Source organism: Pseudopodoces humilis, chromosome 1, assembly GCF_049639895.1.
Source record: "Pseudopodoces humilis isolate 2021_Gansu_Grassland_sample_001 chromosome 1, ASM4963989v1, whole genome shotgun sequence".
NCBI lineage: Eukaryota > Metazoa > Chordata > Aves > Passeriformes > Paridae > Pseudopodoces > Pseudopodoces humilis.
This window is the reverse complement of record NC_142200.1, coordinates 128203675-128229324: the sequence shown is the minus strand read 5'-3', so window position 1 is coordinate 128229324 and position 25650 is coordinate 128203675. Positions and strand designations below refer to the sequence as shown.

The following is a 25650-nucleotide window of genomic DNA, read 5'->3' as shown; positions in this document are numbered from 1 at the left end:
CGTATGAAAATCAAAGACACAGACAGATAAGGAGTAATAGTAATTTCTTAACCATGATCCCAAAGATTATATATATTATATACCCCATGGTGTTGCAGTTAAAAGACAGCCATCCTTTACAGTCATAAACTGTATTTAAATTGAACTTTGACTTCCTAAACAGACTTAGATTTTTATAAGCCATGGTCAGAACATGAAAAGAGCGCAGCCTTAAATGTTAGTGCTAGGTATGAAAAAAATATTCAGAGGATACTCTGGGCTTCTGCGCTGAACAGCGCAGCCAAACTTCACAACCAACAGGAAGGGATATGGGCAATGCCCACAGGTACCTGCCCTAGCTCCCCCAGAGAGTTTATACTGGCCCCTTTCTGTTTGAAGGCTGGTAACCAAGAGGTTTGGCATGGGACAAGCACTCAAAACTGTGTCACTAGTTACCCACAATTGTCTGCCACAGTGTCCTCATTCATCTGCATTAAGCAAGACATGATTAAAATAAAAAGGGAGTTTTGAGACCAAGAACCAGAAATGGAATGATAGAAAGACAATGGAAAGCACAGAGAACTGCTTTAATCAAAAATCTGACGGTGAGAGAAACATCACTAAGAAAACAAGATCTTGACTAGTTTCCCCACTGTATTCCCACTCTGAAACAGATTTAAAGCACACACCTCAATTATTCTAACTGAAAGCCAATGTAATTTCAAACAAATAACTTATTACCCACGCAAAAGCTATTCAGATAGTGCAACATCAAACAGGAGACCCAGCAGCAGACAATAACTAAACTAAGCCCCTCCTCTGAGTGCAGCTCTTTTGACAGAGGCAGCTGAGCTACAAAACTGCTGGGGATGAATAACATTAATGCAATTTATTGGCTTTCTTCAAATAAAGACCTCTGTGTAAGGAAATGATTGAAGAGACAACTAAACTCTGTTAGAGTCATAATTAACAAATTATAGGTTCCATTACACATATTGGTCTATGTAACTCAGGATAATGACAGAACAAACTCTTTTTTTTTTTTTTTCCCAAAAAACCATTTTATTAACATTACTTATGAATGTCAATTTAGAAAATGTGGTATGCAAAATTAACTGAAATTCAGACAGGACTAAAATACAAAATATAAAAGAATGTGCAAAAGTATCACCACAGTCATAACCTACCATAAGAAATATAAAAATGCCTCGAAAGAGGGATTACTCTTTTGTAGATGAAATTTGCAGAAATTTCTGCTGCTCTGCTTCAACAGCCACTACATTATCGCAAATATCAAGATCCTCCAGAGATATAATCAGCATAGTTCCATTAAAATCAGTAAAATTATGCTGATTAATGGCATATGAGGATCTGGAGTAACTTAGCAAAAAATTCAAATGTCATGAAAAAATAATGGCTACATTTTTATTTTAATACTCAACTAGCTTATTCATTGCCTTTGCCAGAGTGTTTATCAAGGCATTCCTATTCCAAATTCTGTCCTGTGGGGTGAGATGCATTTAAATTTATACTTTTACTGTTATGAAGGCTTCTGAAAGCTTTTGCTATGAACATTAACTGTAAATGACAATCTATTAAATGATAGGGCCAAAGTACATAAATGGCAGGGCAATAAACCTCTGAACACACTTGCAAAAAGTTCCTTTTCTTTAGCAAGCAGAGGATGCAAAAAAAATTTTAGAAATCCATGGTGCATTTTCAGTGTTGGACTCTCCTTATCTATAATAAGAGACAATTGATTTTTCAAATTTTAATTGATTTGAAACATCTGAAATAGTCTCCCAAGGCAGTAGTAACATTCCCCCCATAAAAACATGGAAATCAAAACAAATCTTTCCAAAATATTATTGCAAAGACAACAGAGAAGAACCAAACTTAGGTTCATTTTTCTATTAAATGCACTTATAAAAAAGTAAATTGCATAAAAAGCAGCTCTGAAAGACAGAACCATGTCAGTATAAAACTTTGTGAAAAATATCTTACAAAAGAAGAAAGTGAAATTGACAAAAAGTGTTTCAACCAGCCAAGTGCACATCAGCTTTAAGACTTCGGGTTATACGTCTGAGATTTTTTAATCAGTTTTCTCACTATTTTTCTGCGGGATACATTTGTTGGCTTGTTGATTCTCAGTTTCTGATTTCCTGCTAACAAAACAAAGGAAGCAGTTAGGGAAACTGAATGGCAAAACTGTTTCTACTTGTTATTGTTTGGGTTTCTTTCATGTTTTGTTATACTGTTCAAGCAGTTGTCCAATAATAACATACCAGAAACTGTTAACATGTGTTCTGCATTCCCTATTCTCACACTTTAAGGTCTCCAGTGTGTTCACCTCTGGCACTGGAATCCTACTTTGCTGCTCTTTTCCTGAGCAGCAAACCTCTTTTCTTTTTCTTATCTAGCTGTCCTGCAGTGACAGCAGAATGGAACTAAATACACTTCCCTCTATCAAAAAATACGAACCAAACAAAACTACACACAAACAAAAAAAACCCAACCAATTCTTACATTTCTCTGAACAGTGGGGCAAAGGTTAAAATACAGCCAGTTCTTGTGAGATAAAAAGATAAAATTATTTGAGTTTCTTCACAAAACTCACAGAAACTGCAGAGTTGCCCAAGACAGAGTTAACTCCAGACCTGCTTTCAAAGGCTGCATGAATTCAGAAAACAAGTACTCTGCAATCTTGACTGAAAACTTTGTCTTGCTACCTATTTACCAGCACACAGAGCCACTGAGGCCAGTTCCCAATTCTTTTACTGAAATGTATTTGCTTTCTTTTCCAATATAAACTTTCAAAAATGAAATTAATCACAAACCTTTACACTCAAAACACCATAGATCAGTTTAACAAATGGATGTATATTTGGATGGGGAAGGTCAGCTGAATTCAACTTTAGACTCCAAGAGGTAACAGGAAAGATGCTGAAGAGGAAGTAATGGAAGCAGGAGAGGAGGAGTGGCTTAAGTTGCCTGCATTATTTGCCTGATGCCGCTGTGCACTCCCAAGCTATAGAAATGAATATGCATAGCACAACATTAATTAGCACTAATTATGCCCTTAACTTTGGTCTTTGGCTGTACCAAGCCTTACTGAATTGTGAAATCCATGAGTTGATGAAAAAGCTTGTAACTGATACTTTACATGTGGCTATCTGGTGCTCTAGTTACAAGACAGACAGCATCTCCTCACCTCTTTCTTCCACAACAACAACAACAGAAAAGGTGAGGAAGAGAGAATCCCCAGGTGGATCTGGCTGGGCGTGGGCAGGGGCAGTGTGGAGGTGAGACGCTGAAGAAGCAGTTTCCTTCCTCCTCTCCCCGCACACTCTACACTGGAGTCTGGCCCTACCACTTCACAAGTGGTAATGGATGCAAATTAGATAATCACAAGCATCTTAGATAAACTTAACATACTATTAGAGAATCTCTCATAATACTGTGAAAGAGACACTCAGACTTGTCATCCACAGTAATATTACTGTCATGACTAACTGGCAGGCAATATTTTTATTTCTGAGGACTGTGCTCAGAGTACAATCCCTGTCCCAGTCCTGGATTTCCAGCCCAGAACTGAAAAATCATCTCCCAACATAAGGCTTCTGACTACACAACTATTGAAGTACTCGTTCCTTGTGCAGACAAAACATGCATGTTTAAAACAGAGCTACTTTTTAGTTTTTTCTTTTTCCCAAAGGCATGTACATACTTGATACAGCCTTAAATATTTTTCCCATTAGTATCAATTTTTTAAAAATACTGTGCTATGTCTGCTTCCTAAGTGTTCTGGGAAACAACATACTTTTGCTTATTATTTATTAATTATGCTTTTCTCTATCTCATTTATTTTCACATCAAATTAATTAAACTAGAGTATTAAAACTTGCAATAGCTGGTATGAACATATGACTGCAAAAAAAAACACAAGTGTTTTGATTTACAAGTACAGCCAGGAGCTGGTTTGAATAAAAGCATTAGGAAAAATCAATTATCATTCCAGGTTTCACAGCCAGAGAAACAGCTGACACTGCACAACTGATGAGGCAGAAATCTTTAGTAATGGGAATAAGAAATGTGAGTAGGCAACAGGGAATTAAGGTAGGATTCTGAAAATGAAAAGGAAAAAAGTAAATTGATTTCACAGCTGACTTTAATCCTATTTAAAACTATCCAGAATAAATGGATATCTTAATTAATAGTCATGGAGATACTGAACAGTTTAAAGACTGATTCCTTGTGGGCTCTAGAAAGTATCCTTAGTCTTTGTGTGCCCTTCTCTATACTTCATTCAAATATGGTGTAGCCACCTCACATCACACTGATCTTGCCAGAAGGATTTAGCATTGCATTTCAATTTTCCCTGCCCTTGAAAATGTAAGAGTCCAAAATGCAAAAAACATACCTCTGTAGCAAGCCAAGGTGAGTAAAAGAACACTATGAACACTTGTTACTGGTACGTGGATTGCTTTAACTGCTTGTGACTGAAAAAATATAAAAAAACCCCAAAACAACAAAAACCCCTTACCTTTCCCACAGACATTGTAGCAATCCATTTCAGTGACGAAGTTGTTGGCATTTCCACCACAGCCAGTATATCTGAACTCTTTACATGATTTAGTCTTGGTGTCATAGTAATAGCGAGGCACAGAAGAGGAACACAATCCTTCATCCTTTGGGTTATAGCATAGCAAGGGGCCAGCTTGGGGAAAAAGGGACAAAGGGGAAAAAAAAGAAAAGAGAGCGAGAAAAATTACAAAAATGTAATCTCTGTATGTGGCTTCAAAAAATTAACCCTGCAATAAATTTTGTGTCTAAACAGCTATTTTTCCCCTTGAATTGACACTATTACCGATGACTTCAGAGACTTTCTGCATCTTATTCCTGTGAGCTGTAAATTTGAGAAAGCAACTGGTCATCCCAGGAAACAGGATTATATCCCATAAGTGAAATTCATCAGCCTTCCCCATCTGTGGTGCTATACATATGACAGCTAAGATTTTTACATAATCTTATTCCATATATGTAGGAATATAGCAATCATTTCAGTGGAATAACCTCTACAGAGAAAAAAAAGGCACAACTTTGCTATGATTTTACCAGCAAATTCTGCTTGCAGCAAAAAGTACAAATCCAACAACTTTCCTCTTTTTGCCTCAACAAAATTTTGTTTTTCCCGCTGCAGACCCTTTATCAACTCCTTGTATGTGCTACAGAAATAATTCAGCTTTCACCTAAGAAAATGCTGGCAATCTGTCATCAGCCACAAATAAATGTCATCAAGCACTAATAATGCCTAGGGCAGTGACTGCTTTTATACATTCTGGTATATCTTCAAAGAGCCTATCTTGAACTGGATATTAATCTGGTGTTCAAGTCAAAACTTAGTTATAGTGACCTGCTCATAATTACCACCATTCTTACTTAAAGCTCAGATGAAGAGACAGTGAAGAATCACATTAGGCAAAACACTTTTGTCAGAAGCTGAGCTGCCTACCACCATCTCTCAGGTCTGAATTTTAGAAAGGTGCTCCTGCTTTACATGACACTACCACTTCCCTGAATGTGACCACCACAATCTCTGACACATTTGCCTCAACATAGATCTTCAACCTTATTATTTCCCTTCAGATACACCTGTAGAGCTCTCTAGAAATCAAGAAATTGGTTGGGTATAGCTGTGGGTGTATTTAAGATCTCAGCACTTATGTTCTTCCAGTAACAGCTAAGACAACATATTCAAATTAAATGGACAATATAAACATCTGCTTTACACAAGTCTTCAAAAATACCACTGTATGGGTATTCAGACAAAAATATCAAATGAAGTATCATCTTCATATCACTTTCAAAACACCTATTTTATTAAAAATTTGGAACAACCATTACTTTTTTCTGGCAGACAGTGGTCCACACAAGACTGCAAATCTCTGAAGTTGTTGCCATTTCCGTAACAGCCACCATAGATGAATTCCTCACACTTCATCGAGCTCAAGTTAAAGGCGTATCTTCTTAGATAACTCCTGCAAGGTCCTCCATCAGCCTCCATCCGGCATAATTTGGGCACCTCTGCAGGAAAAAAAATGTCATCCTCTGTAAAGCCAACCCTTCATGCTTTGCATACAGAATAACATGGTAGCGTAGGCAAAACAGTATTACTTCTCTTGCAGGCAAGTCCCAGTTTGTCCCATCTGCTTTTTACTGGAGGAATCCAATGCACTGATTAGCGAGTAAGCACAATACTAAATCATATTTAAAATACTAATAGATTAATTCCATACGTCATCTCTGGGTCAACTCACTCTGCATTTTCTGCCTAAAATTGACATCAGCAAGAAGCCACAAGAAGCAGGAGAGTCACCAGTTGGGCTCAGTCATCTTAAAGGTCTTTTCCAACCTAAAAAACTCTATGATTCTAAGACTCTGTGATATATCGGGTGGGTGCAGAACTTCCCGCAAAACCAAGCAGCCTCCCCGGTGTCCCCTCCAGCCCCCTGCCACTCCACGGCCCTCCGGGGCACTGCCGGTCCCTGGACTCACTCTTGATGGTCCAGCAGCTCTTCTCGCAGTCGTCGAAGGTGAGGAAGTTGTTGGCGTTGCCGTAGCAGCCCCCGTAGGCGAACTCCTGGCAGCTCTGCGTGTGCCGATCGTAGTACCAGCGCGGCACCAGGGCGCGGCAGGGCCCGTCGTCGGGGGGCAGCAGGCAGGCGCGCTGCTTCTCTGCGGAGACACCAGACACCGGGGCTGAGGCCACCGCGCGGCGGGGGCGGCCGCGGCCCCGCGGGCTCCCACCGAGGGCCCGCTCCTACCTGTGAGGGGGCGCTGGGCCAGCGCGGCGCAGGCCAGCGGCAGCAGCAGCGCGGGCAGCGGCAGGCGGCGGCCGGGGGCCATGGCGGGCGGCTGGCAGCGGGGTCCCGGGAGCGAGCGGTGCTGCCCGCTCCGACGGCAGCGCTTTATATGCACCGAGGCGGCTTCCCCGGGCCGCCTCCTTGCGCAGGTGGTGGGAGGGGAAGGTCTGATTCAGCGGGGCAGGAGGTCGCCGCCGATCCGGCCGTCAGCGGGGCGCGGAAGGCTGCGCGATGCGGGAGTCCGGGGGCGCGGACAGCCCCCGCCCCGCCGCGGGGAGCAGCGGGGGCCGGCCGGGGGGCGCCGCCGGAGCTGCCTCCCCGCAGGGCTGCGCCGCCCATGGCCCACGGGCCTCCGCCCCGGGGCTGCGGAGAGCTGGCTGGGGTCCACCCCCCGCCCCACTCACATTACGGGATGATGCTCAAAGAGCGTTTCCTGTAAATCACGGCGAAATTCGGGACAGGTCACTTAGAGAAAGCCCCCTTCTCTCTCCCCAAGTCGTCGTCCCCCCCCCGCCCCCCCCCCCCCTCCCGAGGCCGCTCCCTATTCGGAAGCTCCGGATAGAGGGCGGTGGGACGCCGAAAATCAAACGCTGATCCTGCTGCAGGTCCTGATCCAGTGCAGAGGCTGCTTAGTGAGGGCCGCCGAGACAAACGCGCGGCATTACTTTGCCTCCCTTGTGTAGAACGCCGATAAACTTGAGAAAATCGAGGCATTGTAGAGGGCTTGGACTCCGAGGAAACCCGAGGGACCGAATGGAGTGTAAAGAGAGATGGATTTCAGGAAATATCATGACCTGATTTATTCTGTAGATTTTAACCCCACCAGGCAATTGGGTGTGATCTGTGGGAGAACGGGGTAAGACATAACAGCATACTTTCCCTCTCTAATCTATTAGACACATTGCATTAATTAGTGTTTATCCCAGATTGAATATAGTAAGAGAGATAAGAGTGGCTGCAAATTAGGCATGTTCTCCATAGATAACAACAAACTAATCTGATCTCCTATTGTTGTTCTCTGCTCCCTTTACAGTGACATTGGGCCGCAGTCCTGCAAGCAGGCACTGCCCTCGATGGGTTTCAATACAGGGCCCTGGATGTCTGTGGCCTGAAGGAAACAAGCCACAGTCTACACAGGCTGTAAGCAGGAGGCGCTTCAGATCACCCTGATTATTTGAGCTGACTTTCTCTCCACAGCTTCTCTGCTTTGCTTACGTCGTGGAGGATTACAACCTAGTTTCCTGACATAGTTTTATTTTTCATAAAGGCAAGAAAGGAACAAGTTTAATCCCTACCCCACCTACATAACTTCTGAAAGGGTATGAAGGGCACCTCCTTCCCTCCTTTTTCAGAATTGTTCCTTTTTTCAGGATCACCAGTAGCTAAAGGATAAGTGGGTGCTTTAATGACAAGAAAATAAACCTTGGTGCAGCTCGAGTCATCACAATGGGACATATCTGCCATGCTTTAAATTCTTATATCTACAACTGTTACAAATGGGTGTCCTCATTTTTAGGGATTTTGTTCAGCTTATTAAGCAGAGCAGCTATATTAGAGCTTATGTCTTTCCAGAAGAAAAGAACCAGCAAACAAAAAACCACATACTTTTTCCAAAAGAAAGCAAAATGTCATCTTTCTAATATTGGGAAACTAAAGGGGTTTTAATATGATGTTATTTAATGTGTTGTCCTAGACTGATGTCCTTTAATTTTCATCAATTTTTTTTTGAATTGCAAATAAAGGAATTTAAATACCACTTTAAACAATAGCAGCAAAGTGAATGCTGTAATGCAAACAGCTTTTTCAATATTTTCCATTTCCTCTGTGCACAGACACATAGAAATCAAAGTCTGAGTTAAAGCCACCTATCCATCAGTTCCTTTGCTTTAACTTAGATCAGGTAAATATCTGTAAAAATATAGGAACCACAATAAAAGTTAACACAGCGAGTGGTAGAAAGTACATGACTGACTGCCATCTGCAGAGCTAGTCATGTCAGCAGATAGGTCAGTGAAAGCTTTCCATTATAAAGCCATGGATAGCAAATTATTCCCACCCTAACCATGTCAATGGTGTGACAGAACCCACCTTGAGCTCTGTCCTGCACCCTACACCTACCTCCACCACATCACATGCTCTCTGCCTCTCCAAACCATAATGTTTCTGCTCCCACCAACAGCCTGGGCTCCTCTGAGGCTCTGGCCAGCCAGCTCCTTCCACCTCTTTTGACTGGCTCAAGACCAGCAGCTGGTGAGGTTTAGGAATGCAGCTGTCAGTGTAGGTTATGGGGGTGTAGAAAGTGCATATCAACAGCTGGGGAGATGGAGATAGAAGCCATAGGGAGAGGAAGAGAAACTGACCTTAGTGAACAGGCTAAAGTAAAATGAATACAAACCCCAAGAGCACTATAGTAGCAGTGCTGGAGAAGATGTAAATCGTACATGCTGCTGACAGCTGCTTCCATCTGGTGAGTAGGGAGAGGAGGAGAAAGGAGTGTGTTTAATGGGAAAAAACAGAGGAGGATAGAGGGAAGGCTAACTAGCTCTGAGGATATTTGAAGTGGCAGATAACAGAAGCACTGCAAGCCCATTTTTATGGCCTGTAGCTATGTTCAGTCTCAGGGGTCCTGAATTCTGCTTCCATTGCTATTGTAGGAAAGCAGCTGCTAGGATGAGAGATGATAGGTGCTGTACAAACATGCATGAAGGGACCACTCTGTTCCTAAAAGCATAAAACACTATTTGGGATCTAGACCTCTAACTCTGTGCCGCCACAGAATTTCCTAACTCCTTCTTGCATTTTCTGAATGCATCACTTCCCTTACATTGAGTACTCCACCTCAACACATCTCATAACGCCATGTGTCCAAAGTGCAAGCCAGGCACGATAACCCTCTTACGCAGAGTTGCAATTCTGCTCTGCAGACATACCTACCAAATAGTTGCCATGTCTGGCATTGATGGGCTGGCCACCTGCAGGGGAACTTTATATGGGAGTGGTTTCTTCCCCTCTCTACCTTAGCCCAGTTCATCTGTAATTGTAATGCACAAATATTGAGGAATGTACCCATGCACACCACCTGCTTCTGCCCTAGCCGCTGGGCAGAACACACAGCCCAAGGATGCTGGTGGCACAGAGCGTCATTTCTGTGGCCAGGAGGTGCATGCGGAGAAGGTGGTGGGGAGAAAGATCTCACCGCTGGGCCAAACGCCCCAGCCGACCTCGCTGCTCTTGTCCCGCACTGAAGTTGTAGAGGGTGAGACCGGGGAGGTCAGCACAGGAGGGTCTTCCAGCTCCCGGCTCCTGCTGGGACGGCCGGACCTCCCTGTGCAGGCAGGGCCCGTGTCAACGCCCCGGCAGCGGGGCCGGGCCGGGCGGCGGGCTCTAATCCGGTTAGGGGGGATTAGCCTGCAGGTTTAAAGGCCGGAGTGGGGAAGGGGTGCAGGAGCGCCGGAGAGAAAGCGGCCGCCGCCGAGCAGCGGGGCACCTCGGCCGGCAGCGTGTGAGTGAGTGAGCCCGGGGGCGGGCCGGGGGCGGCCGTCCCACAGCCCCGCCACCGCCCGGGGGCTCCGGCCCCGGCGCCCTCGCTACCCAGACGTAACCTTTTGTCCTCATTCCCTGCGCGCTTCGGCAGTGTAAACGATGCCAGCCATCAACATCGAGGACCTGAGCGAGAAGGACAAACTGAAAATGGAAGTGGAGCAGCTCCGGAAAGAAGTGAAGCTGGAAAGGCAGCCGGTGAGCGGGCGCGGAGAGGGGCCCGAAGGCGCCCGGCGGGGCCGGGTGTGGAGCGGAGAGCAGCCCGTTCCTCCCCGGGCGGCCGTGCGGGGGCTCGGGCGGCGGCAGGGGCGGCGGGGCTGTGGAGCTCCGTAGAGCCCCGGCTGTTTTGGGACGGCCGCGGCTGGCACCGACGGGTCCTGCCACCGCTTTGGGTCGGGGCCGGGGACGGCGCTGTTGGCACAGCAGCGCTGACACCGCCGAGGAGCGCCGCTCCTTCCCGGGGGTGACTGCGGAGCCCGGGGCAAGGAGCGCACCACCCTGGGATAAAGCGCCCCGAGGGGCTGGCACGGGCCTGCCCGCGGGGCTGTTCCCGGTGCATTTAGCACCCCTTAACTTCCCCTCCCCGTGAGTCCCTGGCGCCCAAGGCCGGCACAGGGCAGCCTTGCCAGGCGAGGGAGGAGCACGTCGCGCTCTGCTCCCCGCTCCTGTAGGCAGAAGGCTCTGGGGTGCTAGGGGAGGATGGTCCCCCCCAAAGAAGCCAGGGGCGCCCTGTCACGACACTCCGCCCTGCCCTGGCCCGTAGCTGGGTCTCGGCCGCCCGCGTCCCCGCCCCGCTTCCCATGCTGTGCAGTGCCCGGGCGGAGAGCAGGAGCCAGAGTACCGCCCGTGCCCAGCCGTCACCTACCCAGCCTTGTTCCATAGAAATATTTATACATTTACATTAATTGTTCCTTCCCACAAGTACTTTCCCCCTAAAAGTTTATGGGTTTGTACATTTTCTATAGACGAGAGATGTGCAGAACTGATCTTGCTCCACGATGAAACTAATATTATTTTTTCCTTTTTTTTTCTTTTCTTTTTTTTTTTTTTTTTAATTCTGCATGCCAGCAGAAGCAAATTACACCTAAAAACCACTTCTAGCTAGGACCAAAAATACATTTACATGTGGGAATCAGTAGTATTAGTCATGTTGATTTTTTTGAAGGTCTAGGTTTTAGCCCAGAAAATAAGAATGTTGGAGTTATGTTTTAGTTGTGAGTTAGGTGATTGTAGATGTTAAGCTATGGTCTAAAGCTCCAGCAGTATTGGGGGGCTGGACATCCAGATGGTGTAGATACCTATATTGTCTCTCAGAGGATTCTTGGACAACTGAAATACACTCTGCAGGATGTAAAGTTTTTGAAATAATAATAATTTTAAATACTTGTCTACAGTTTTGAAATAAACCAAAACTCTGATCACTTTAGGAAAATGGATATTTTTCAGTTTTCCTGTAGTAAAGCACAGACAGCATGCTCAGTTTTACCAGTGCTTTGTAACAGAAGTTTCACTGTGAAAATGAAATCTGTGTTGTAGTTTCCAGAGTCCCCTGGTACCTGTATGGGTGTTACAGGGATAGGGAAATGCAGAAACCAAATTACTGTTGGTACCAAAATAAAAATGTCAGCCAAAATTTTCTTGACCCCCACTAACAACTTTACAGAATAAAAAGGAACTGTCCTTTGGAATGAATAAAAATTTCTAAATGTTTATTTAAGCAGGTTTTTTTTCTTATAAGTGAAAGTGATCCTGGAAGTGCTGACTGAAGTAAAACAAACCCTGGTCCTTCATATACTTTGGCATGCAACTTTACTATGGTGTTAGGTGCTCCAATTTGAATGAAAAAAGTTTGCAAGGTAGAGAAGAACAAGGCATATGTAATGGGATTTGTAGATCCAGCTTCTTCTTTGCTCTAAGACAGCTAGATCTTACTTTGTGCACTGTTTAATTGGGAGTTAACTCTGTTCTTTCTGATAGGTTAAAGCTTAATTTTGCACAGGCCATGCTCTGTTGTCTGTGACACAGCAGGTAAATTTCTCTTGTTGTAGTCTTATTTTGAAATAAAATATAATTAACAGAGGAGGCAAGGTGCCTTAAATTAGAAATACTAATCATCTAGTGGCCTGGCCAACAGCTGGTTCCTGCTGCTGATTCTGCACAGCAGAATCTGATTCTACACTGCAGAGCCTTTGGGTAGGAAGGGAGGACGTGGGGACATAACAGAAGTGTGTCCTCAGGCATGGCAGGTATTAGAGCATCTAGGGACAGTTTCTGCTGACACAGGGAGCAAAAGATGTGTGTGCACAAGGAACCTCAGGAGCCCCAGATGTTCACTTGTGCACCCTCAGACTGCACAGACACCATTACCACATGTGCTGCTGTATCAGTGAACAGAAACTAAACACACTTCTCCAAGTGTGGGTTCTACGCAGGCTTACCTGAATCAGTGCTAGTTTGGTATGAATCCTATGGGAAGTGGTATGGTCTCATAACACAACAGGCTATTTTATTAGCCATTCTTAGAAATAACTCCAGGTAAACAGTAAATAAATTGTCTTTCCTAGTTAGACTCTCATTCAAGGTGCATCATTGCTATAGCAGAACTGCAAAGTAAGAATTTGGATTACCACCGAAAAAATCGTTGCTGAATGTTTTGTTTCTGAAAAACACATAAAGTATTTATATACTTTGAAACTGAATTGAAAGTCAGTAACCCTGAAACTCTTGGCCGGAAGTCACGCTGGTGCTGAGGGAAGAGTGTGATCCGCAGCTTAATAAAACTAGATTGGCTAATTATGAACACAGGCTTAACTGTGCAGCGACTGCTGCTCGGAGTGGCGTTTACATTCTCAGAGATACTCACATGTTCTGTCAATATCGGGCTGTGAAAACAGAGGAAGGAAGCTGAGTTTGCACGTGCTTAGTGCTTATGCTTGGTGGGAAAGTGAATGAGAGAGAATTTAAATTCACTGACAGAATGTAATTTCCCCCTCTGATGAGCACTTTCCACGGCCTAACGCAGCCACTTTTCTGTCCTTTCCCTCGAGGTGTCCAAATGCTCCGAAGAGATCAAGAACTACATCGAGGAGCGGTCGGGAGAGGACCCGCTGGTGAAGGGGGTTCCCGAGGACAAGAACCCCTTCAAGGAGAAGGGAGGCTGTGTCATCGCTTAGGAGAAGGGACCCCGCGCCTGCCCCTGGAGCAGACATTCCTCCCGTACCCCTAGGGAGTCACTAGCGTATTCCCACCGCCGCCGGCCCGTGTCGAATGAGCGCAGGAGCGAATTTCTTTTTATTTTCTGTTTCTCCTTACAAAAATACAGAACCCCGCGCGAAAGCTGCCGAGCCCCGCGCCGGCCGCTGGGCAGGGCCGGCTGTGCCCCGCCGGCCCCTGTCGCTGTGCGGGGCCCGCTCGCCACCCGCTTGTCGGTCGCTTCATGGCTGTTCGTTGGCATTAAAGAAAACCTGCCCGTAACCCGAGAGCTGCCTGACTTGCTGCGGGGCCGAGAGGAGCGGGAGGAGGGACGGGACGGGGCGGGGCAGGGCTGCCGGGGCGCCCCGGGCTGGCTGTGGGGGCTGCCCGGGCCTGTGCTCGGCGGGGGGACCCAGCCGCCATGGCGCTGAGGAGCTGGGCGCGCCTGGGCCCGGCGCTGCGCGGCCGCAGCTCGGGGCCGCGGGACACCGGGGACACCCCGCAGCACCGCCACTTGCGGGAGGCCCTCCGGAAGGTACCGAGGGGGGAGCGGCGGGCCATTGGGACACCCAGCGAGCAAGGGCAGCGAGCCGGCAGAACGGCTCGGGGCGCGCTCAGATAAGTAAACTTCCCTCTGCTGAGGCCACAGACAGAACCGTGTGTTCCCTTGCCTGAGACCCGCCGGGCACTGCAGGCGTTCTAGGGGCGCACGATAATAGGATAAGGACACATAATGGGAGCCTCCTGCAAAACTAAATCCTAAACCAAGAGGAAACGGCGCGCTTCTGGTAACGTAGAGTGTAAATTGAATGCCAGATGGCAACCTGCAAGGAACAGTAGTGCTGACGAGCTCTGTGCATTCCCGTCAGCGAGGTCAGTGTCACCTGTAGACACGTGTAGATCTCCTGTAGACACCTGTAGATCTCCTGTAGATCCCCGTGGTACTGTTAAGGGCACCTGCCAAAAACAGAATGAGCCGGGTCGGCTGTAGGGAGCCCTGGTGTGTAGGTGGCCGCCGCGGGGCCGAGCAGCGGTGGAAAGAGACGTCCACCTTTAAGCTATGAACGGCTGAGCAAAGTGCTGGAGTTCAGTACCTGCTGCAAGGGACGAACAGCATTATTGTAGCCACCACATAAGAAAAAACATCCAATGGGTTCAGAAGAAGGGAATGTAAGGACCTATCTCAGATTGACCTGTAGGCAGGTTTCCAAATTCTAGCTGGTTGAGCACTGCTCTGTTGTAGTTTTCTTTAAACAGTACGCTCTGGATTGCCAGAAACTCTTTTACATGAGTTTGGAACTGTGCTGTCCTATCTTTTGTGGATGCTTTTAAAAATTACTTGCAGAATCTTACATTTCCATGGATAAACTTATTTTTTAACAAATTTCGCTTCTTCTCCAGTTCACTGTGGACAAAAGATAATGGAGTTAATGTGATGTTTAACTCAGGTTTGGTTTTTTTAGGCATTAACTATCACACTTCCAGTGTTAAAATATCCCAAACCTAGTGTAATTAATCAGGTTTTCTATCACTGAGATCTGTTATCATTGAGCTTTGGGAGAAGTGGGTGCATCTTCTGTGTTATAAAAAAGAAACCCGAGTAAGAAGGGAAAGAGGTGCATGACCTGTCACTTTCTTAGTAAATTAGTTTTGTTACTCTACATTCCTGGACTCGTTGGAGAGATAAGATGATACAGAAAGAACCAGTAGAAGAAGCTGGAAATGAATGCTCCTCTCTCACCTGGATTAATAGTGTAGAATTTTGTAGCTAATACCACTGTATCAAATTTGCGCTGATTCTGTCTGGAGAGAGCATTCATACATCTGTGTATCTGCAGAGCTATCTGCCTGATGAACTTGTTCCCTGGTACACTGCTCTTCATTACCTGCCCAGGGACAAGAACTGCAGTAATAAAATGCTAATGTCCTGAACACAGAGGACAAGGCCATATCTTGTGAAGATGGTGATCTGGAAGATTTTAAGTCCTGCTTCTTTGTCATGGATAGGTTAAGGCACACATTGTTTTGTATCTCAAGTATTTGCAGCTGTGTATTTATTGAGGACAGGGAAGTATCTATATTAATGTCTGCTAGTGCAGTGTTTGCTGCTCTGCTGTGTGACACAATGTTTTGTTTTTTTTTTATAAAACTTTCCCCTCCCTTGTTTTTATGCCCACCAAGCCTACTGAAGTGCAGGTAACAGTATGCTCTACATTGCTTGGTTCAGTGCAGATAATTACATCATGGGCTAAGAGGGAATGTGATACTACGTTTATCACATAAAGCCCTGTGATGAATATATTGTAAATAAATCACGGTAGGCAATATAAACCTGCTTTTTTTCATTGTCTTGCATTTAAAATATGCTTATGTAGCGCTTATTTTAGATTTGCCCTGATCATTTCAGAAAAAAAGAAAAATCACTATTTGCGTCAAATCCAGTCTGATGTTGCTCACACAAAGCTTCTAGCAGTGTTTGTTTTGGCTTAAGTTAAGCCTGTCTCAAATGACTTTAGGATAAATGGTAAAGTGTGCCCAAAGTTTTTGGGAGAGAATGACAATTCAGTATATGCAACACATTTTAAGTACTCCTGTTATATATTCTGGGACACCCTTTCCAGTAGCTAAATCCAGATGCAAGTACCAGGGGAATCAGAGGAACAAGAAGAGCAATTCCATGAGTAAGAACTGGGTTGTTTGTTTGTTTGCATAAATTTTATTTTTTAGTATATTAATTTAACGTACTTTAAATGATCTATAATTTCCCAATTGTTCTGAGCAGGATGAGGAAGAGACTCTTATAATTCCAGGGGGCTGTTTTTAGCAAGGGTATTGAAATAATCCTGTGAGTGGTTTCCTTTACAGCTTTATAGGTCACCACCCTTCCTCTTGGAAATTGAAAACGTACTTTTTCTTAACTTGTTGAACAATGCTTGCAGCACACTGATATCCTACAGCTTGCTTCAGTAATTAGTATAACTGGTTTGAAGAAAAAAGGGTTTAAATTATTCTGTGTATGTCTAACAGTACTCATACACATACAGAATGTCTATTTGTCTTTTTCTCTGGCATTACTGGTAATAAACTTTGGGAAATGGTGAAATTTGACATATATTTTGCTAGAGTTGCATGTAATATAAATGACATTTCATTTTTTGCCCAGTGGTGGCTGGGTATAGTTATACTGTGTTGTTTATCTGTAGGATGATAATTTCCCCCATGACAGTGAGACTCCACCAAAGGACTCTACTACTTTGTTTGCCACTTTTGTCTTGTATGTCATGAGTTTCTGTATAATATAATATAATATAATATAATATAATATAATATAATATAATATAATATAATATAATATAATATAATATAATATAATATAATATAATATAATATAATATAATATAATATAATATAATATAATACAATATAATATAATATATATATGTTTTGCAGCTGTTAATGTCTTCATATTAGAGCATGCAGTATCTGAATTTAATATTGTCACTTCCTTTAACTTTGTGGTAAAATTTCTGTAAATTTTCTGTCAGAATAATATGGCTCTTTCTGACTACCTGCAAAATAATGAGATGTGACCACTGGAACACTTTGGATGGAGTTGGTTTATTTATCGTTGTAAGAAATCATAAACCCCTGCCACAGGACAGTGAAGTAATATCTTGTCGGTATTACAAAGAATCAATTAAATACTCTCTTCTCACTAAGCTGGAAGAGAGAAAACACACAGCTGAATCTGAACAGTACATGACTGGCACCTGTAATTTTAAAACCTAATTCATCATACCTGAATTGAAAGCTTCAGGAAGAAAACATTTAGATGTGGCACTGGTAAGGCTCACAGATTCTGCACTAACTGCCCTTCTGTCTAAGGGAAGCAAAACATATTCCCTGATTCTGGGGTATTGCAGTACTCTTTTTCATCTTGTGTCTGACAGAAACATTACATAAACCTTTAGGGGCTAATTCTCTTGCCAAGAATTTTTGGTAGCAATTTATCAGAGAGGAAATCTTCATAATTGCATTTTGTTGTTACTGGAAGAGGCAGCTGCAATACACCTCTGTAATACGAGAGACTATCCAGTACACCAGTACTAGTGCCCTACCAAGAAGTGCTTTTGAATCAGTGTAGGAGAACAAGAGAGGAAAAAAAAAAAGGAAGAGTTTCAGTTTATTTAAGCAAGCTCTTACAAAGCTGTTTCTCATAATAGGAAAAATGTCACTTTCTGTACAAATGCTTCAGTGTGTAGCAAAAGTGGAATAAAGGCAATTTTGTAATCAGTGCTCCTATTTGTTACTTATTGTCAGAGTAATGTATATATCTGAGAGTGCAGTTGTTGTGTCCTAACACTGTTTTTTTTTCCTGCCCCATACAATGTTAGAACAAATTTCCACTGTATCTAGTTAGACTTTTAAGTGAACAGTTTTTAGTAGAACTATGCCTAGTGGATGTTTTTGTGTCTCAGATCTAGTTGTTATATTGCTTTGTCATTGCCACATTTGATTAGGCCATACAGTTATGCATTTATGACAACTAAAATTGTGTCTTAATAAGCAGTTTATGACTGAGCAAACACCTGGGGTTGATACAGGTTTTGTCTGACAGTTCAGATGTGAGGGTGTGGGCTGCAGTGAGAGAACTTGTTTTGTTCCTACAGGGATGTAAGCCAGAGTCGGAAGGAGGACACAAACCCAAATATTCCAGGTGGACATAACGCTACATCTCATTAGCATCTCTATGTTAGAAAATAGTCAGCCCATATACATTCTGTATATATGATTTGCAGGAGCAAAAAGACCAAGACCAGTGCCTAGATTGGCACAGCACACATTTTTGATCTTGTAGGCCTAGCCTGGTTTGAAAGCATCCTCCCTCAGATCCTAGGAATAACTGTGCCTGCAGCACTCGCTTTTTCACAAATTTTGGGATCCTCCCTTTTCTGCCATACCCTTGGATAGGGAAGTTGAAGGGGCTGTGGTTGTGAGTGTGCAGGGACTGCCAAGATGTTCAGGTCTGCACAGAAGGGATTCATCTTTGCAACTGTCTTTGAAAAAATGACATAAGGAGAGAGAAGGTGTTGGCTGGGATCATGTGTGTTCCTTCCTGTCTTGAGCTGCCTTCTAGCCTCTCATTCCTCAGGAAATGGTTGAGCAGGGCTCAGTTCCAGGCTGGTGGGCTGAACCTTTCATTTTCTTAGTATGGGGATGATGTGTGCCCTCTCTGCTTCAGCAGTGGGGCTCCCAGATGTGCCAGCAGCTGCATAGGGTCTCCACCCTGCAGGACATGCTTCTGCACTCCCTGGCAAACTTGTAGCATTTTAAGATTTCAGTAAGTGTTGGCAAAAACTTTTTGTAGTTGATTCGGGATTTGTATTTTTTGGTTTCCCGAGGTAAAAACTGTAGCCAGATGTATGGGACCAAAAGATAATCAATACTCAAATTTCTGAACCAGTAATCAGCCTTGCTTTATCTGTTAGGTTTGTTGCAAGGAACTGCATTGCAGTGAGAAGGAAGAAACAAAATTATTTAAACAGAAGTGTGTATAGATACTGACAGATGGATAGACCAGGCACAATTGAAGAATACCTATAACGTGCATGCTTTTTTTCCATGGAAAATCAGATTTTGTAAAAATAGATGAGGATAGGTATGTTTTATTACACAGTGAGAAGCTGCCAACTCTTACATTATAGTTCCCTCCACTTTTTCTTTTTTTCCACTGAGAAAGGGAAAGTTTCATTTAGTTACGCTGGTTCCTGTATTTGGTGATCACTGCAGTCTTTGGTATCCACTGCAGTAGCAGATTGCAGATTACTTTGTTGCCTGTGGCACAGCTTAATTGAAGGTTCAAAAAGGAATTGTGATGCTCTAATTAATCAGTTTTAAATACATGTATTTCCCATTTTATATTTTTCAGCTATTAGGAAAATTTTCTGGGTTTTTTCCTTGAATAAGCCTACTCAATATTGTTTTAAAATCCGTTGGAAACTTCTCTGGAAGGTCAGTTCTGGCCACAGCTATATGCAACAGCGTTGGAGAAACCCACTTTCTTTTTCCTTCTCAGTGATGTATTCCAGCTGGCTTGAAGTATCATCTTCATCCAGTAGTTTTTTTTCTCTGTGTGGGCTACATCTTGTCCTGCAGGCAACAAGTAATGCAACTGACTTCTGCACGTTATATGAATGGAAAGTTGGGGAGATCAAATGTTTGAAAAGCCTAAATCAAAATTACTTCATTTTTGTTCTTTATTTTAATTATCAGGATATTCTGCTTCTAGGACATTTGTTCTGCCACACGTTTTTCACAGGGTAAGGAAATGGATGTCTACTTTTAAACTAAACTTTTTCAGTTCAACCCCATATGATCATGGAAATTGTTTTCTTGGCTTGTTTCCAGAAATAGTCTGATGACAGCTCAGAGTATGAAAGTTTCCATATCATCACTGAAGCTCAGCCTCAAATCCCATGTGCAACTCTTGTAGCTGGTCATTTGCCCAGGTGTGTCACATGATATATTTGGCTGAGAAGCCAACTGGGAATATTGAGTAAGAGGTGCATTTGGTATCCAAATACCAAATCTTATATATTGTAGACAAGAGACTTGTCTGTGAAGCAGAGAAGTGTTTTGGCAGCATCTGGGACATTTGCTATCTCGACAAGACCCCTTGCATAGCAATGAGTTATATTTTACATAGGTCTCCTAGTGAGCTCCAGTTAGTTAAAAACATACTAATAATGTATGTTTTTATAGGACGAGTAAGGACTATCCCCCTTGTTTTAATTAGTATTAAAAGAAACCCAAAACCAACAAAAACAACCCACAAACAACCACCCATAAATCCACCCACAAAGAAAACAATCCCCAGAAAACGGTCCTGCAAAACTTCCTGGAGACCTTTGCCCTGTACTGGTGGTGCATCATGAAAGAGGAAGCCGTAGGCTGCAGCTTCGCTGTCTTAGATTACTGCAGACCACAGGCAAACTTGTAATAATGGATTTTGCTTGCCAGAAGAAAGTGCATTGAATGAGCAGGCAAGGTTAGCACTGCAGGGAACATTTTCTGGCTGCTATGTGGTTAAATCATATTTGTTTAATGGGGTTATTTTTAGCCTGTTGTGGTCTTTTAAGTCACATACTGCCTCTGCTTCTGCAGCCGATGTCATCGCAGACGGAATGACTGCCTCTTCTGCTGGGGCACTGAGCCTGTCAGGCCAGGCTCACCCCCACCAGGCTGGGTAATCCAGGCACGTGGGCAGCTCCTGCCTTCTGCTAGGGTCTCCTAGCATGTGTCCTGGGGACTGGAAGCACAGCACTGCCATCCATCCTGCCGGTGCTGGAGGGACTTCATAAATGCAGGAGGGACAGCAGGACATGGTTTTGCCTACTAAGTGCCACAGACATTCTCATCAGTGAGCTGCCATGGCAGAAGCTCAGTCTCTCCACAGCATCTCCAGTAGGTAACTGCTACAAGGAGCTGACTTGCTTCTCTCATGCACCGGTGTTCTCCCTAGATCTGTCCTCAATGTGTTTCCACACCTCAGTCTCCTTCTCTGTGCCCTTTCCCTACCTTTCTGATGAGTATTACTGGGAAAGGATTGTCCATCAAACTTTATTTAGGGCTTTGGAAGAGTCCTGGGAGAATTAAGGAGGGCTGTGACCTCCAAGCCCAGGAGTGAGAAGAAATGAGTAATATATTCTGAGAAACTCATTCAGGTGTGCTTGGGAGGCATACCTTGGGGGAACCAAGATGGAGATCAACATGGGGGCGGCTGCTCTTTGGGCTTAGGACTTTCTTCTTCCACATGCTTCTCACAGGATGATAACATGGATGTTTACTTTTAAATAGAACTTTTTCAGTTCAACTGCATATCATAATGGAAAGCCTTCCCCAGGTCCCTCTGGGGAGCAGCTGAGAAGACCTGCACAGGCTGCATGTGTGGCCAGCCAGAAGCTCACCAGTGCGGTCCTGGCTGCCTTGCAGCACTGGGGTGCGTTTCAGTGTCCAGGTTTGGTAGCACCCATGGGTTTGCTCACCTCAACCTTGCCTTGCATCTTTCTAAAATGCTACCTTGACTGCAGCACAGTGCTGCTGCAATGCTGAGTTGTCTCACTGTGCAGGCATTGCTGCTTGTGGTTTTGCTTAAAACTAAAGGACAAATGTTGTTTTGAAGGCTGTTAATTATTTGCTTTATTTATTGCTGATATGGAAAGAAAAGGAATCTATGGCCTATTACCTCCTGTTCAAGTCATTGCTGTGCTCATGTCTAGGTATAACCACTCAAGAACTGCCATTAGTCATTTGTTTATTTATTTGCTTTTTACATTAAAGATCCTATTAATTGTGTCATCTTTGGTTATTATATTAATAGAGCTAAGTTCAATTGCTGTAACTTGATTTAAAGGGAAAAGAAAATGCTGCTCCTAATATAATATGTAACAGTTATGCCATAAAATCATAGAATCATAGGATGGTTTGGGTAGGATAGGACCTTAAAAATCATCTATTTCCAGCCCCCCTGTGACGTTGGTCACTAGATCAGGTTGCTCAAGGCCCCTTTCAACCTGACCTTGAACACTTCCAGGGACAAGGCATCCACAACTTCTCTGGGCAACCTTTTCCAGTGTTTTACCACTCTCTGAGTAAAGAATTTCTTCCTGACATCTAATCTAATTCTGGCCTCATTGACTCCATTTAATCTTCTTAATACGAAATACCTTTTTCTTAGACATTTTCTCTTGCTTCTCTAGTAAATTAGTCTAATCTTAGCTGAGGTATAACTCACAGGAAGCTTTAGTAAAAAACTGTGTAATTTTTTAAGAATTCAGTTTATTGTTTCAAAATTAATCATCTTGTGAATAATGTGCTGAAACTGTACACTGCACAGTTTCTAAGTACCCCGCTGACAAGGGGCACTTAGAAGAGGTAGTGTGTGTAGAACTGGTATGGTCTTTAATTTCTGAATTGTGTGATAGAAGGTAAACATACCAGTGAATAATGAAAACTAGTCTTTAATTGCTCTGAAGGACATCTGTACATACTCTCAGTACTCTAATTCAGGTACAGTTTCTACTGTTGTAGAATGCATTTATTTTAGAATGCAGAACTAAATGGCAATTACTAATGTTTGTGGGTAGTTGATGGTACAATATCAGCAGCATCATATATTTTTGTTACTTTTCTCATTTAAATAATAGACTAAGTTTCAGTGGAAAATAGTTGGAACTATGGCAGTGATTCGGGGGGATATTTTTATTGTTTGTTTCTGAAGAGAAATTAAAATTACCTGTTTCTAAAAAAATCTGAATTTATTTCTCTGTCTCTTCTCCAACCCTGCCATGGCATTTCCTCAGTCCTGGGAAGGAAGCTACAGGTGCTGTTTTCACAAAACTTTGTCAAGACAGTTTCTAGTGAAAACACTTACTTTTCTTACCGTCATTCAACATGAAGTGAATTTGTTGGCTTGATCCATTTCCGACTGGGCAAGTATCCAGAGTGTTTTTAATAATTCACAGCTGATAACAGCCCTGAGGCCATTTTTTGAGGATTCCCAGAGAGCAGCCTGAGCTCATGCTGGGATGCAGGATAAACCAAGGCTGCCTCCAGAGCCTAGTCCTCTAGGTTTGTATCTTCAGTGTTTGGGCGAAGTAGCGCGAGAAAAACACCAGCCCCATACGTGAAACTTTCTCTGCCCTTGCTGTCAAGAAAATAACAGTTTTTGTTGTGGTTTACTGGTACTTCAGCAGGTGGGAAAGTTATATGGCTCCTTAATCAACTCTACATCCCAAATGCCACTGAGATTTGGCAAGCTAGATCAGGTGGGAAGATTTCTTTTGTGGCTGGGAGTATCTGTCAGATGGCATCTGTGGTATGCAGTGCTAGATATTTCTACTGATAGAAGTTTTAGTTCTTGTTATAGTTGGTATTCTAGTGATGGAAGTCTGTATGCTGGCACCCATGATTTCCATGTTTCTCATGATGAAGCATATATAAATAAGCAGACCATAGTCACACATAAATAAGCAGACTCACATACTGCTGAAAGCTCGCTTCTGTATAATTGCCAAGCACTGCACGGATTTAGTGCAGTGTTTAAGTTAAGTGTCTAAGTGTTTAAGTTAAGGTGTCTACATAATATGTGTCTGAAGTTCAAATGTAAAATACTTTTCTGAGGGTACAAATGTGAAGAAGTTGCTAAAGGCAAGGGAAGGGACAAATCAGATGGTTATATACAAAGCATTATTTGACCTGTCTTCAGCAAGGTTTTAAGCAAATGTTAAATTTTATGATCATTCAGTCACTGATGGCGTGAACCTTTAAAAATTCCTCTCCTTGTTTCAGTGAGCTTTTCTAGGAAGGGATGACAACACCTAGTAATCAGTGCTGAAACACCAGCCAATTGAGCAGTACTGCAGCTCTCCAGCAATTTGGCTTATGTTTTTATGTGGTTGTACAAGGGAAGGTGTTCCCCCAATCCTCTTATGATTATAAAATACCATGTGTGATTTTCTGCAAGCAATTTGTGACTGAAGCATAAAAGCTTTTGATAGAACTTATTTAAATCCTTGCAAAAACACAGTGAATGGTCCAATAGCTAAGAACACTACCTGGACTGTGATTTTTTTTAAATTCTTTTTTTAAGCCCTACACAATTTGTGGTTTGTGCAGTGAGGTTGTCTTTGGGGCTTTTATTGTTGTGTCATGCAAGGATGATCTTGTTTTACTCAGCGTGGCAAACGTCACCTGGTAATAAGTCCGTTTCTTAAGCAATTCGGGTTTTACTCAAAGGCATGGGAGTAAACCTGCAGAAATCATGGCTTAGTCATTCAGAATCTGCTTAACTTCAAAGGTAACTTTGTATGTAGGCTAGAAAACACTTGGCCCAGTACCAGCTATAGCAAATAAAACTCTATTTTAGTATATTCACCACATATTTTTGCCAAGATCCGTCAAAACACCGGAATAATTTTTTGTATGCTCTTTCAGATATTCCCCTGGGTGTTATCCAGTGAGCATTGCCAGATGCTAATACAGCCAAAAAGGTGTTTCACCACCTCGAACATCGAGGGTCAGCATCTTAGGATCTGAGCATATGGGATATGGCAATATAGAAGAGAAACGTGAACTCTCCTAGATAGGGTTTTGCCAAGTATTTTTTTACTAATGATCATTAGGCCTGTTTAAATCAATATAAATCAATAAAATTTATCAATATCAATAAAATTAAATCAATATAACAGAGGGAGAGAGATAATAATTACCAGATGAGTTGAATAGTCAGTATACAAACTTCTCAGAATTTGATGAGAGAAGTGAAAAAGTGATTTTTCTGTTACCAGGATTCAAGTATGCTTATTTCTGTGGCCAACTGGAAGGCAGAAAGTAGCCATATATGGGCTGAAATTCTCCAAAGAATGTGCAGTAAATAGATAGTTTGGAAGAAGGTTGTGCAGGGTCTCAAGAACACAGCAGTCTAGGAGGGAGAGGATTCTATTTCCAGCTCAAGAAATAGTTAGCACCACAGGACTTGTTTATTTAGTGGGGAAAGAAGACTAAGAGGACTAAGTTCTTGAAATAACAAATTCTCTCTTCATGAAACAGCCTAGTAGTAAAATCATGGTCGCAGGTTAAGGCATTACCTTTCTATTGGGAACTGGTGTTTGTTTTGGTAGGGTTTAGTTTGGGGGGAGGATGTTTCCCATTTGGACCCCTCGTGAGGCTGACTGAGGTGTGTGGTGCTCTTGGCTGCATGGCAGAAGCAGCCTGTGGCAAGGCCTGGTTTGGGCTGCAGAGGCAGGTAGAGGTGGGCATGATCCCGCTGCCTCATGATGAGCTGGTAGGCAGCAAGAACGCACCTGCAGGCTGCCCACTTTGCTCCTATTCCATGGCTGTGGAAATCTGGGACTTCGTGGAGCAGAACACTCAGCTCTGGTGCCCTGAAACCTGAAAGTGTGGATGAATGTAGTGTCTGTACTCCAGATGTGTTTTGCTCGTAGAGGCTGGAAAGGAACACTGCAGCCTGAGCAGTGTAAGGGCTGTAATCAGGCAGCTTGGGACGCTGACTTTT

At 43.4% G+C, this 25650-nt stretch overlaps 3 protein-coding genes across 8 annotated transcripts in view; 2 read left to right on the top strand and 1 right to left on the bottom strand.

The window, feature by feature from the left end:
* Positions 1-547: 547 nt before the first annotated feature.
* On the bottom strand, positions 548-7066 carry TFPI2 (tissue factor pathway inhibitor 2). Of its 2 annotated transcripts, none has more exons than XM_005518803.3 (5): positions 6804-7066; positions 6535-6714; positions 5884-6063; positions 4523-4696; positions 548-2141 (listed from the first exon to the last, which is right to left on the bottom strand). In XM_005518803.3, the coding sequence occupies exons 1-5, from the start codon at positions 6883-6885 to the stop codon at positions 2041-2043; spliced, it is 717 nt and encodes a 238-aa protein (XP_005518860.2). In that variant the 5' UTR covers positions 6886-7066; the 3' UTR covers positions 548-2040. The 2 variants fall into 2 exon arrangements, with proteins under 2 accessions (XP_005518860.2, XP_087911689.1); XM_088055563.1 differs by having other exon boundaries at positions 548-2144; positions 6804-7056.
* A 3167-nt stretch (positions 7067-10233) lies between these two features.
* Positions 10234-13856, top strand: LOC102099867 (guanine nucleotide-binding protein G(I)/G(S)/G(O) subunit gamma-11). Of its 3 annotated transcripts, none has more exons than XM_014248453.2 (3): positions 10234-10344; positions 10477-10580; positions 13430-13856. In XM_014248453.2, exons 2-3 carry the CDS (start codon positions 10485-10487, stop codon positions 13553-13555), a joined length of 222 nt encoding a protein of 73 aa, XP_014103928.1. In that variant the 5' UTR covers positions 10234-10344; positions 10477-10484; the 3' UTR covers positions 13556-13856. The 3 variants fall into 3 exon arrangements, with proteins under 3 accessions (XP_014103928.1, XP_087911702.1, XP_005518861.1); XM_088055576.1 differs by having other exon boundaries at positions 10275-10348; XM_005518804.3 differs by lacking the exon at positions 10234-10344 and having other exon boundaries at positions 10371-10580.
* A 102-nt stretch (positions 13857-13958) lies between these two features.
* LOC102107530 (putative acyl-CoA dehydrogenase 6) overlaps positions 13959-25650 on the top strand; it is a 77741-nt gene continuing 66049 nt past the window's right edge. For all 3 annotated transcript variants that reach the window (XM_014248371.2, XM_088053462.1, XM_088053466.1), the window contains exon 1: positions 13959-14109. In XM_014248371.2, coding sequence (XP_014103846.2) covers positions 13996-14109 — 114 coding nt within the window. In that variant the 5' untranslated portion in view covers positions 13959-13995. The remainder of the gene's footprint in view (positions 14110-25650) is intronic.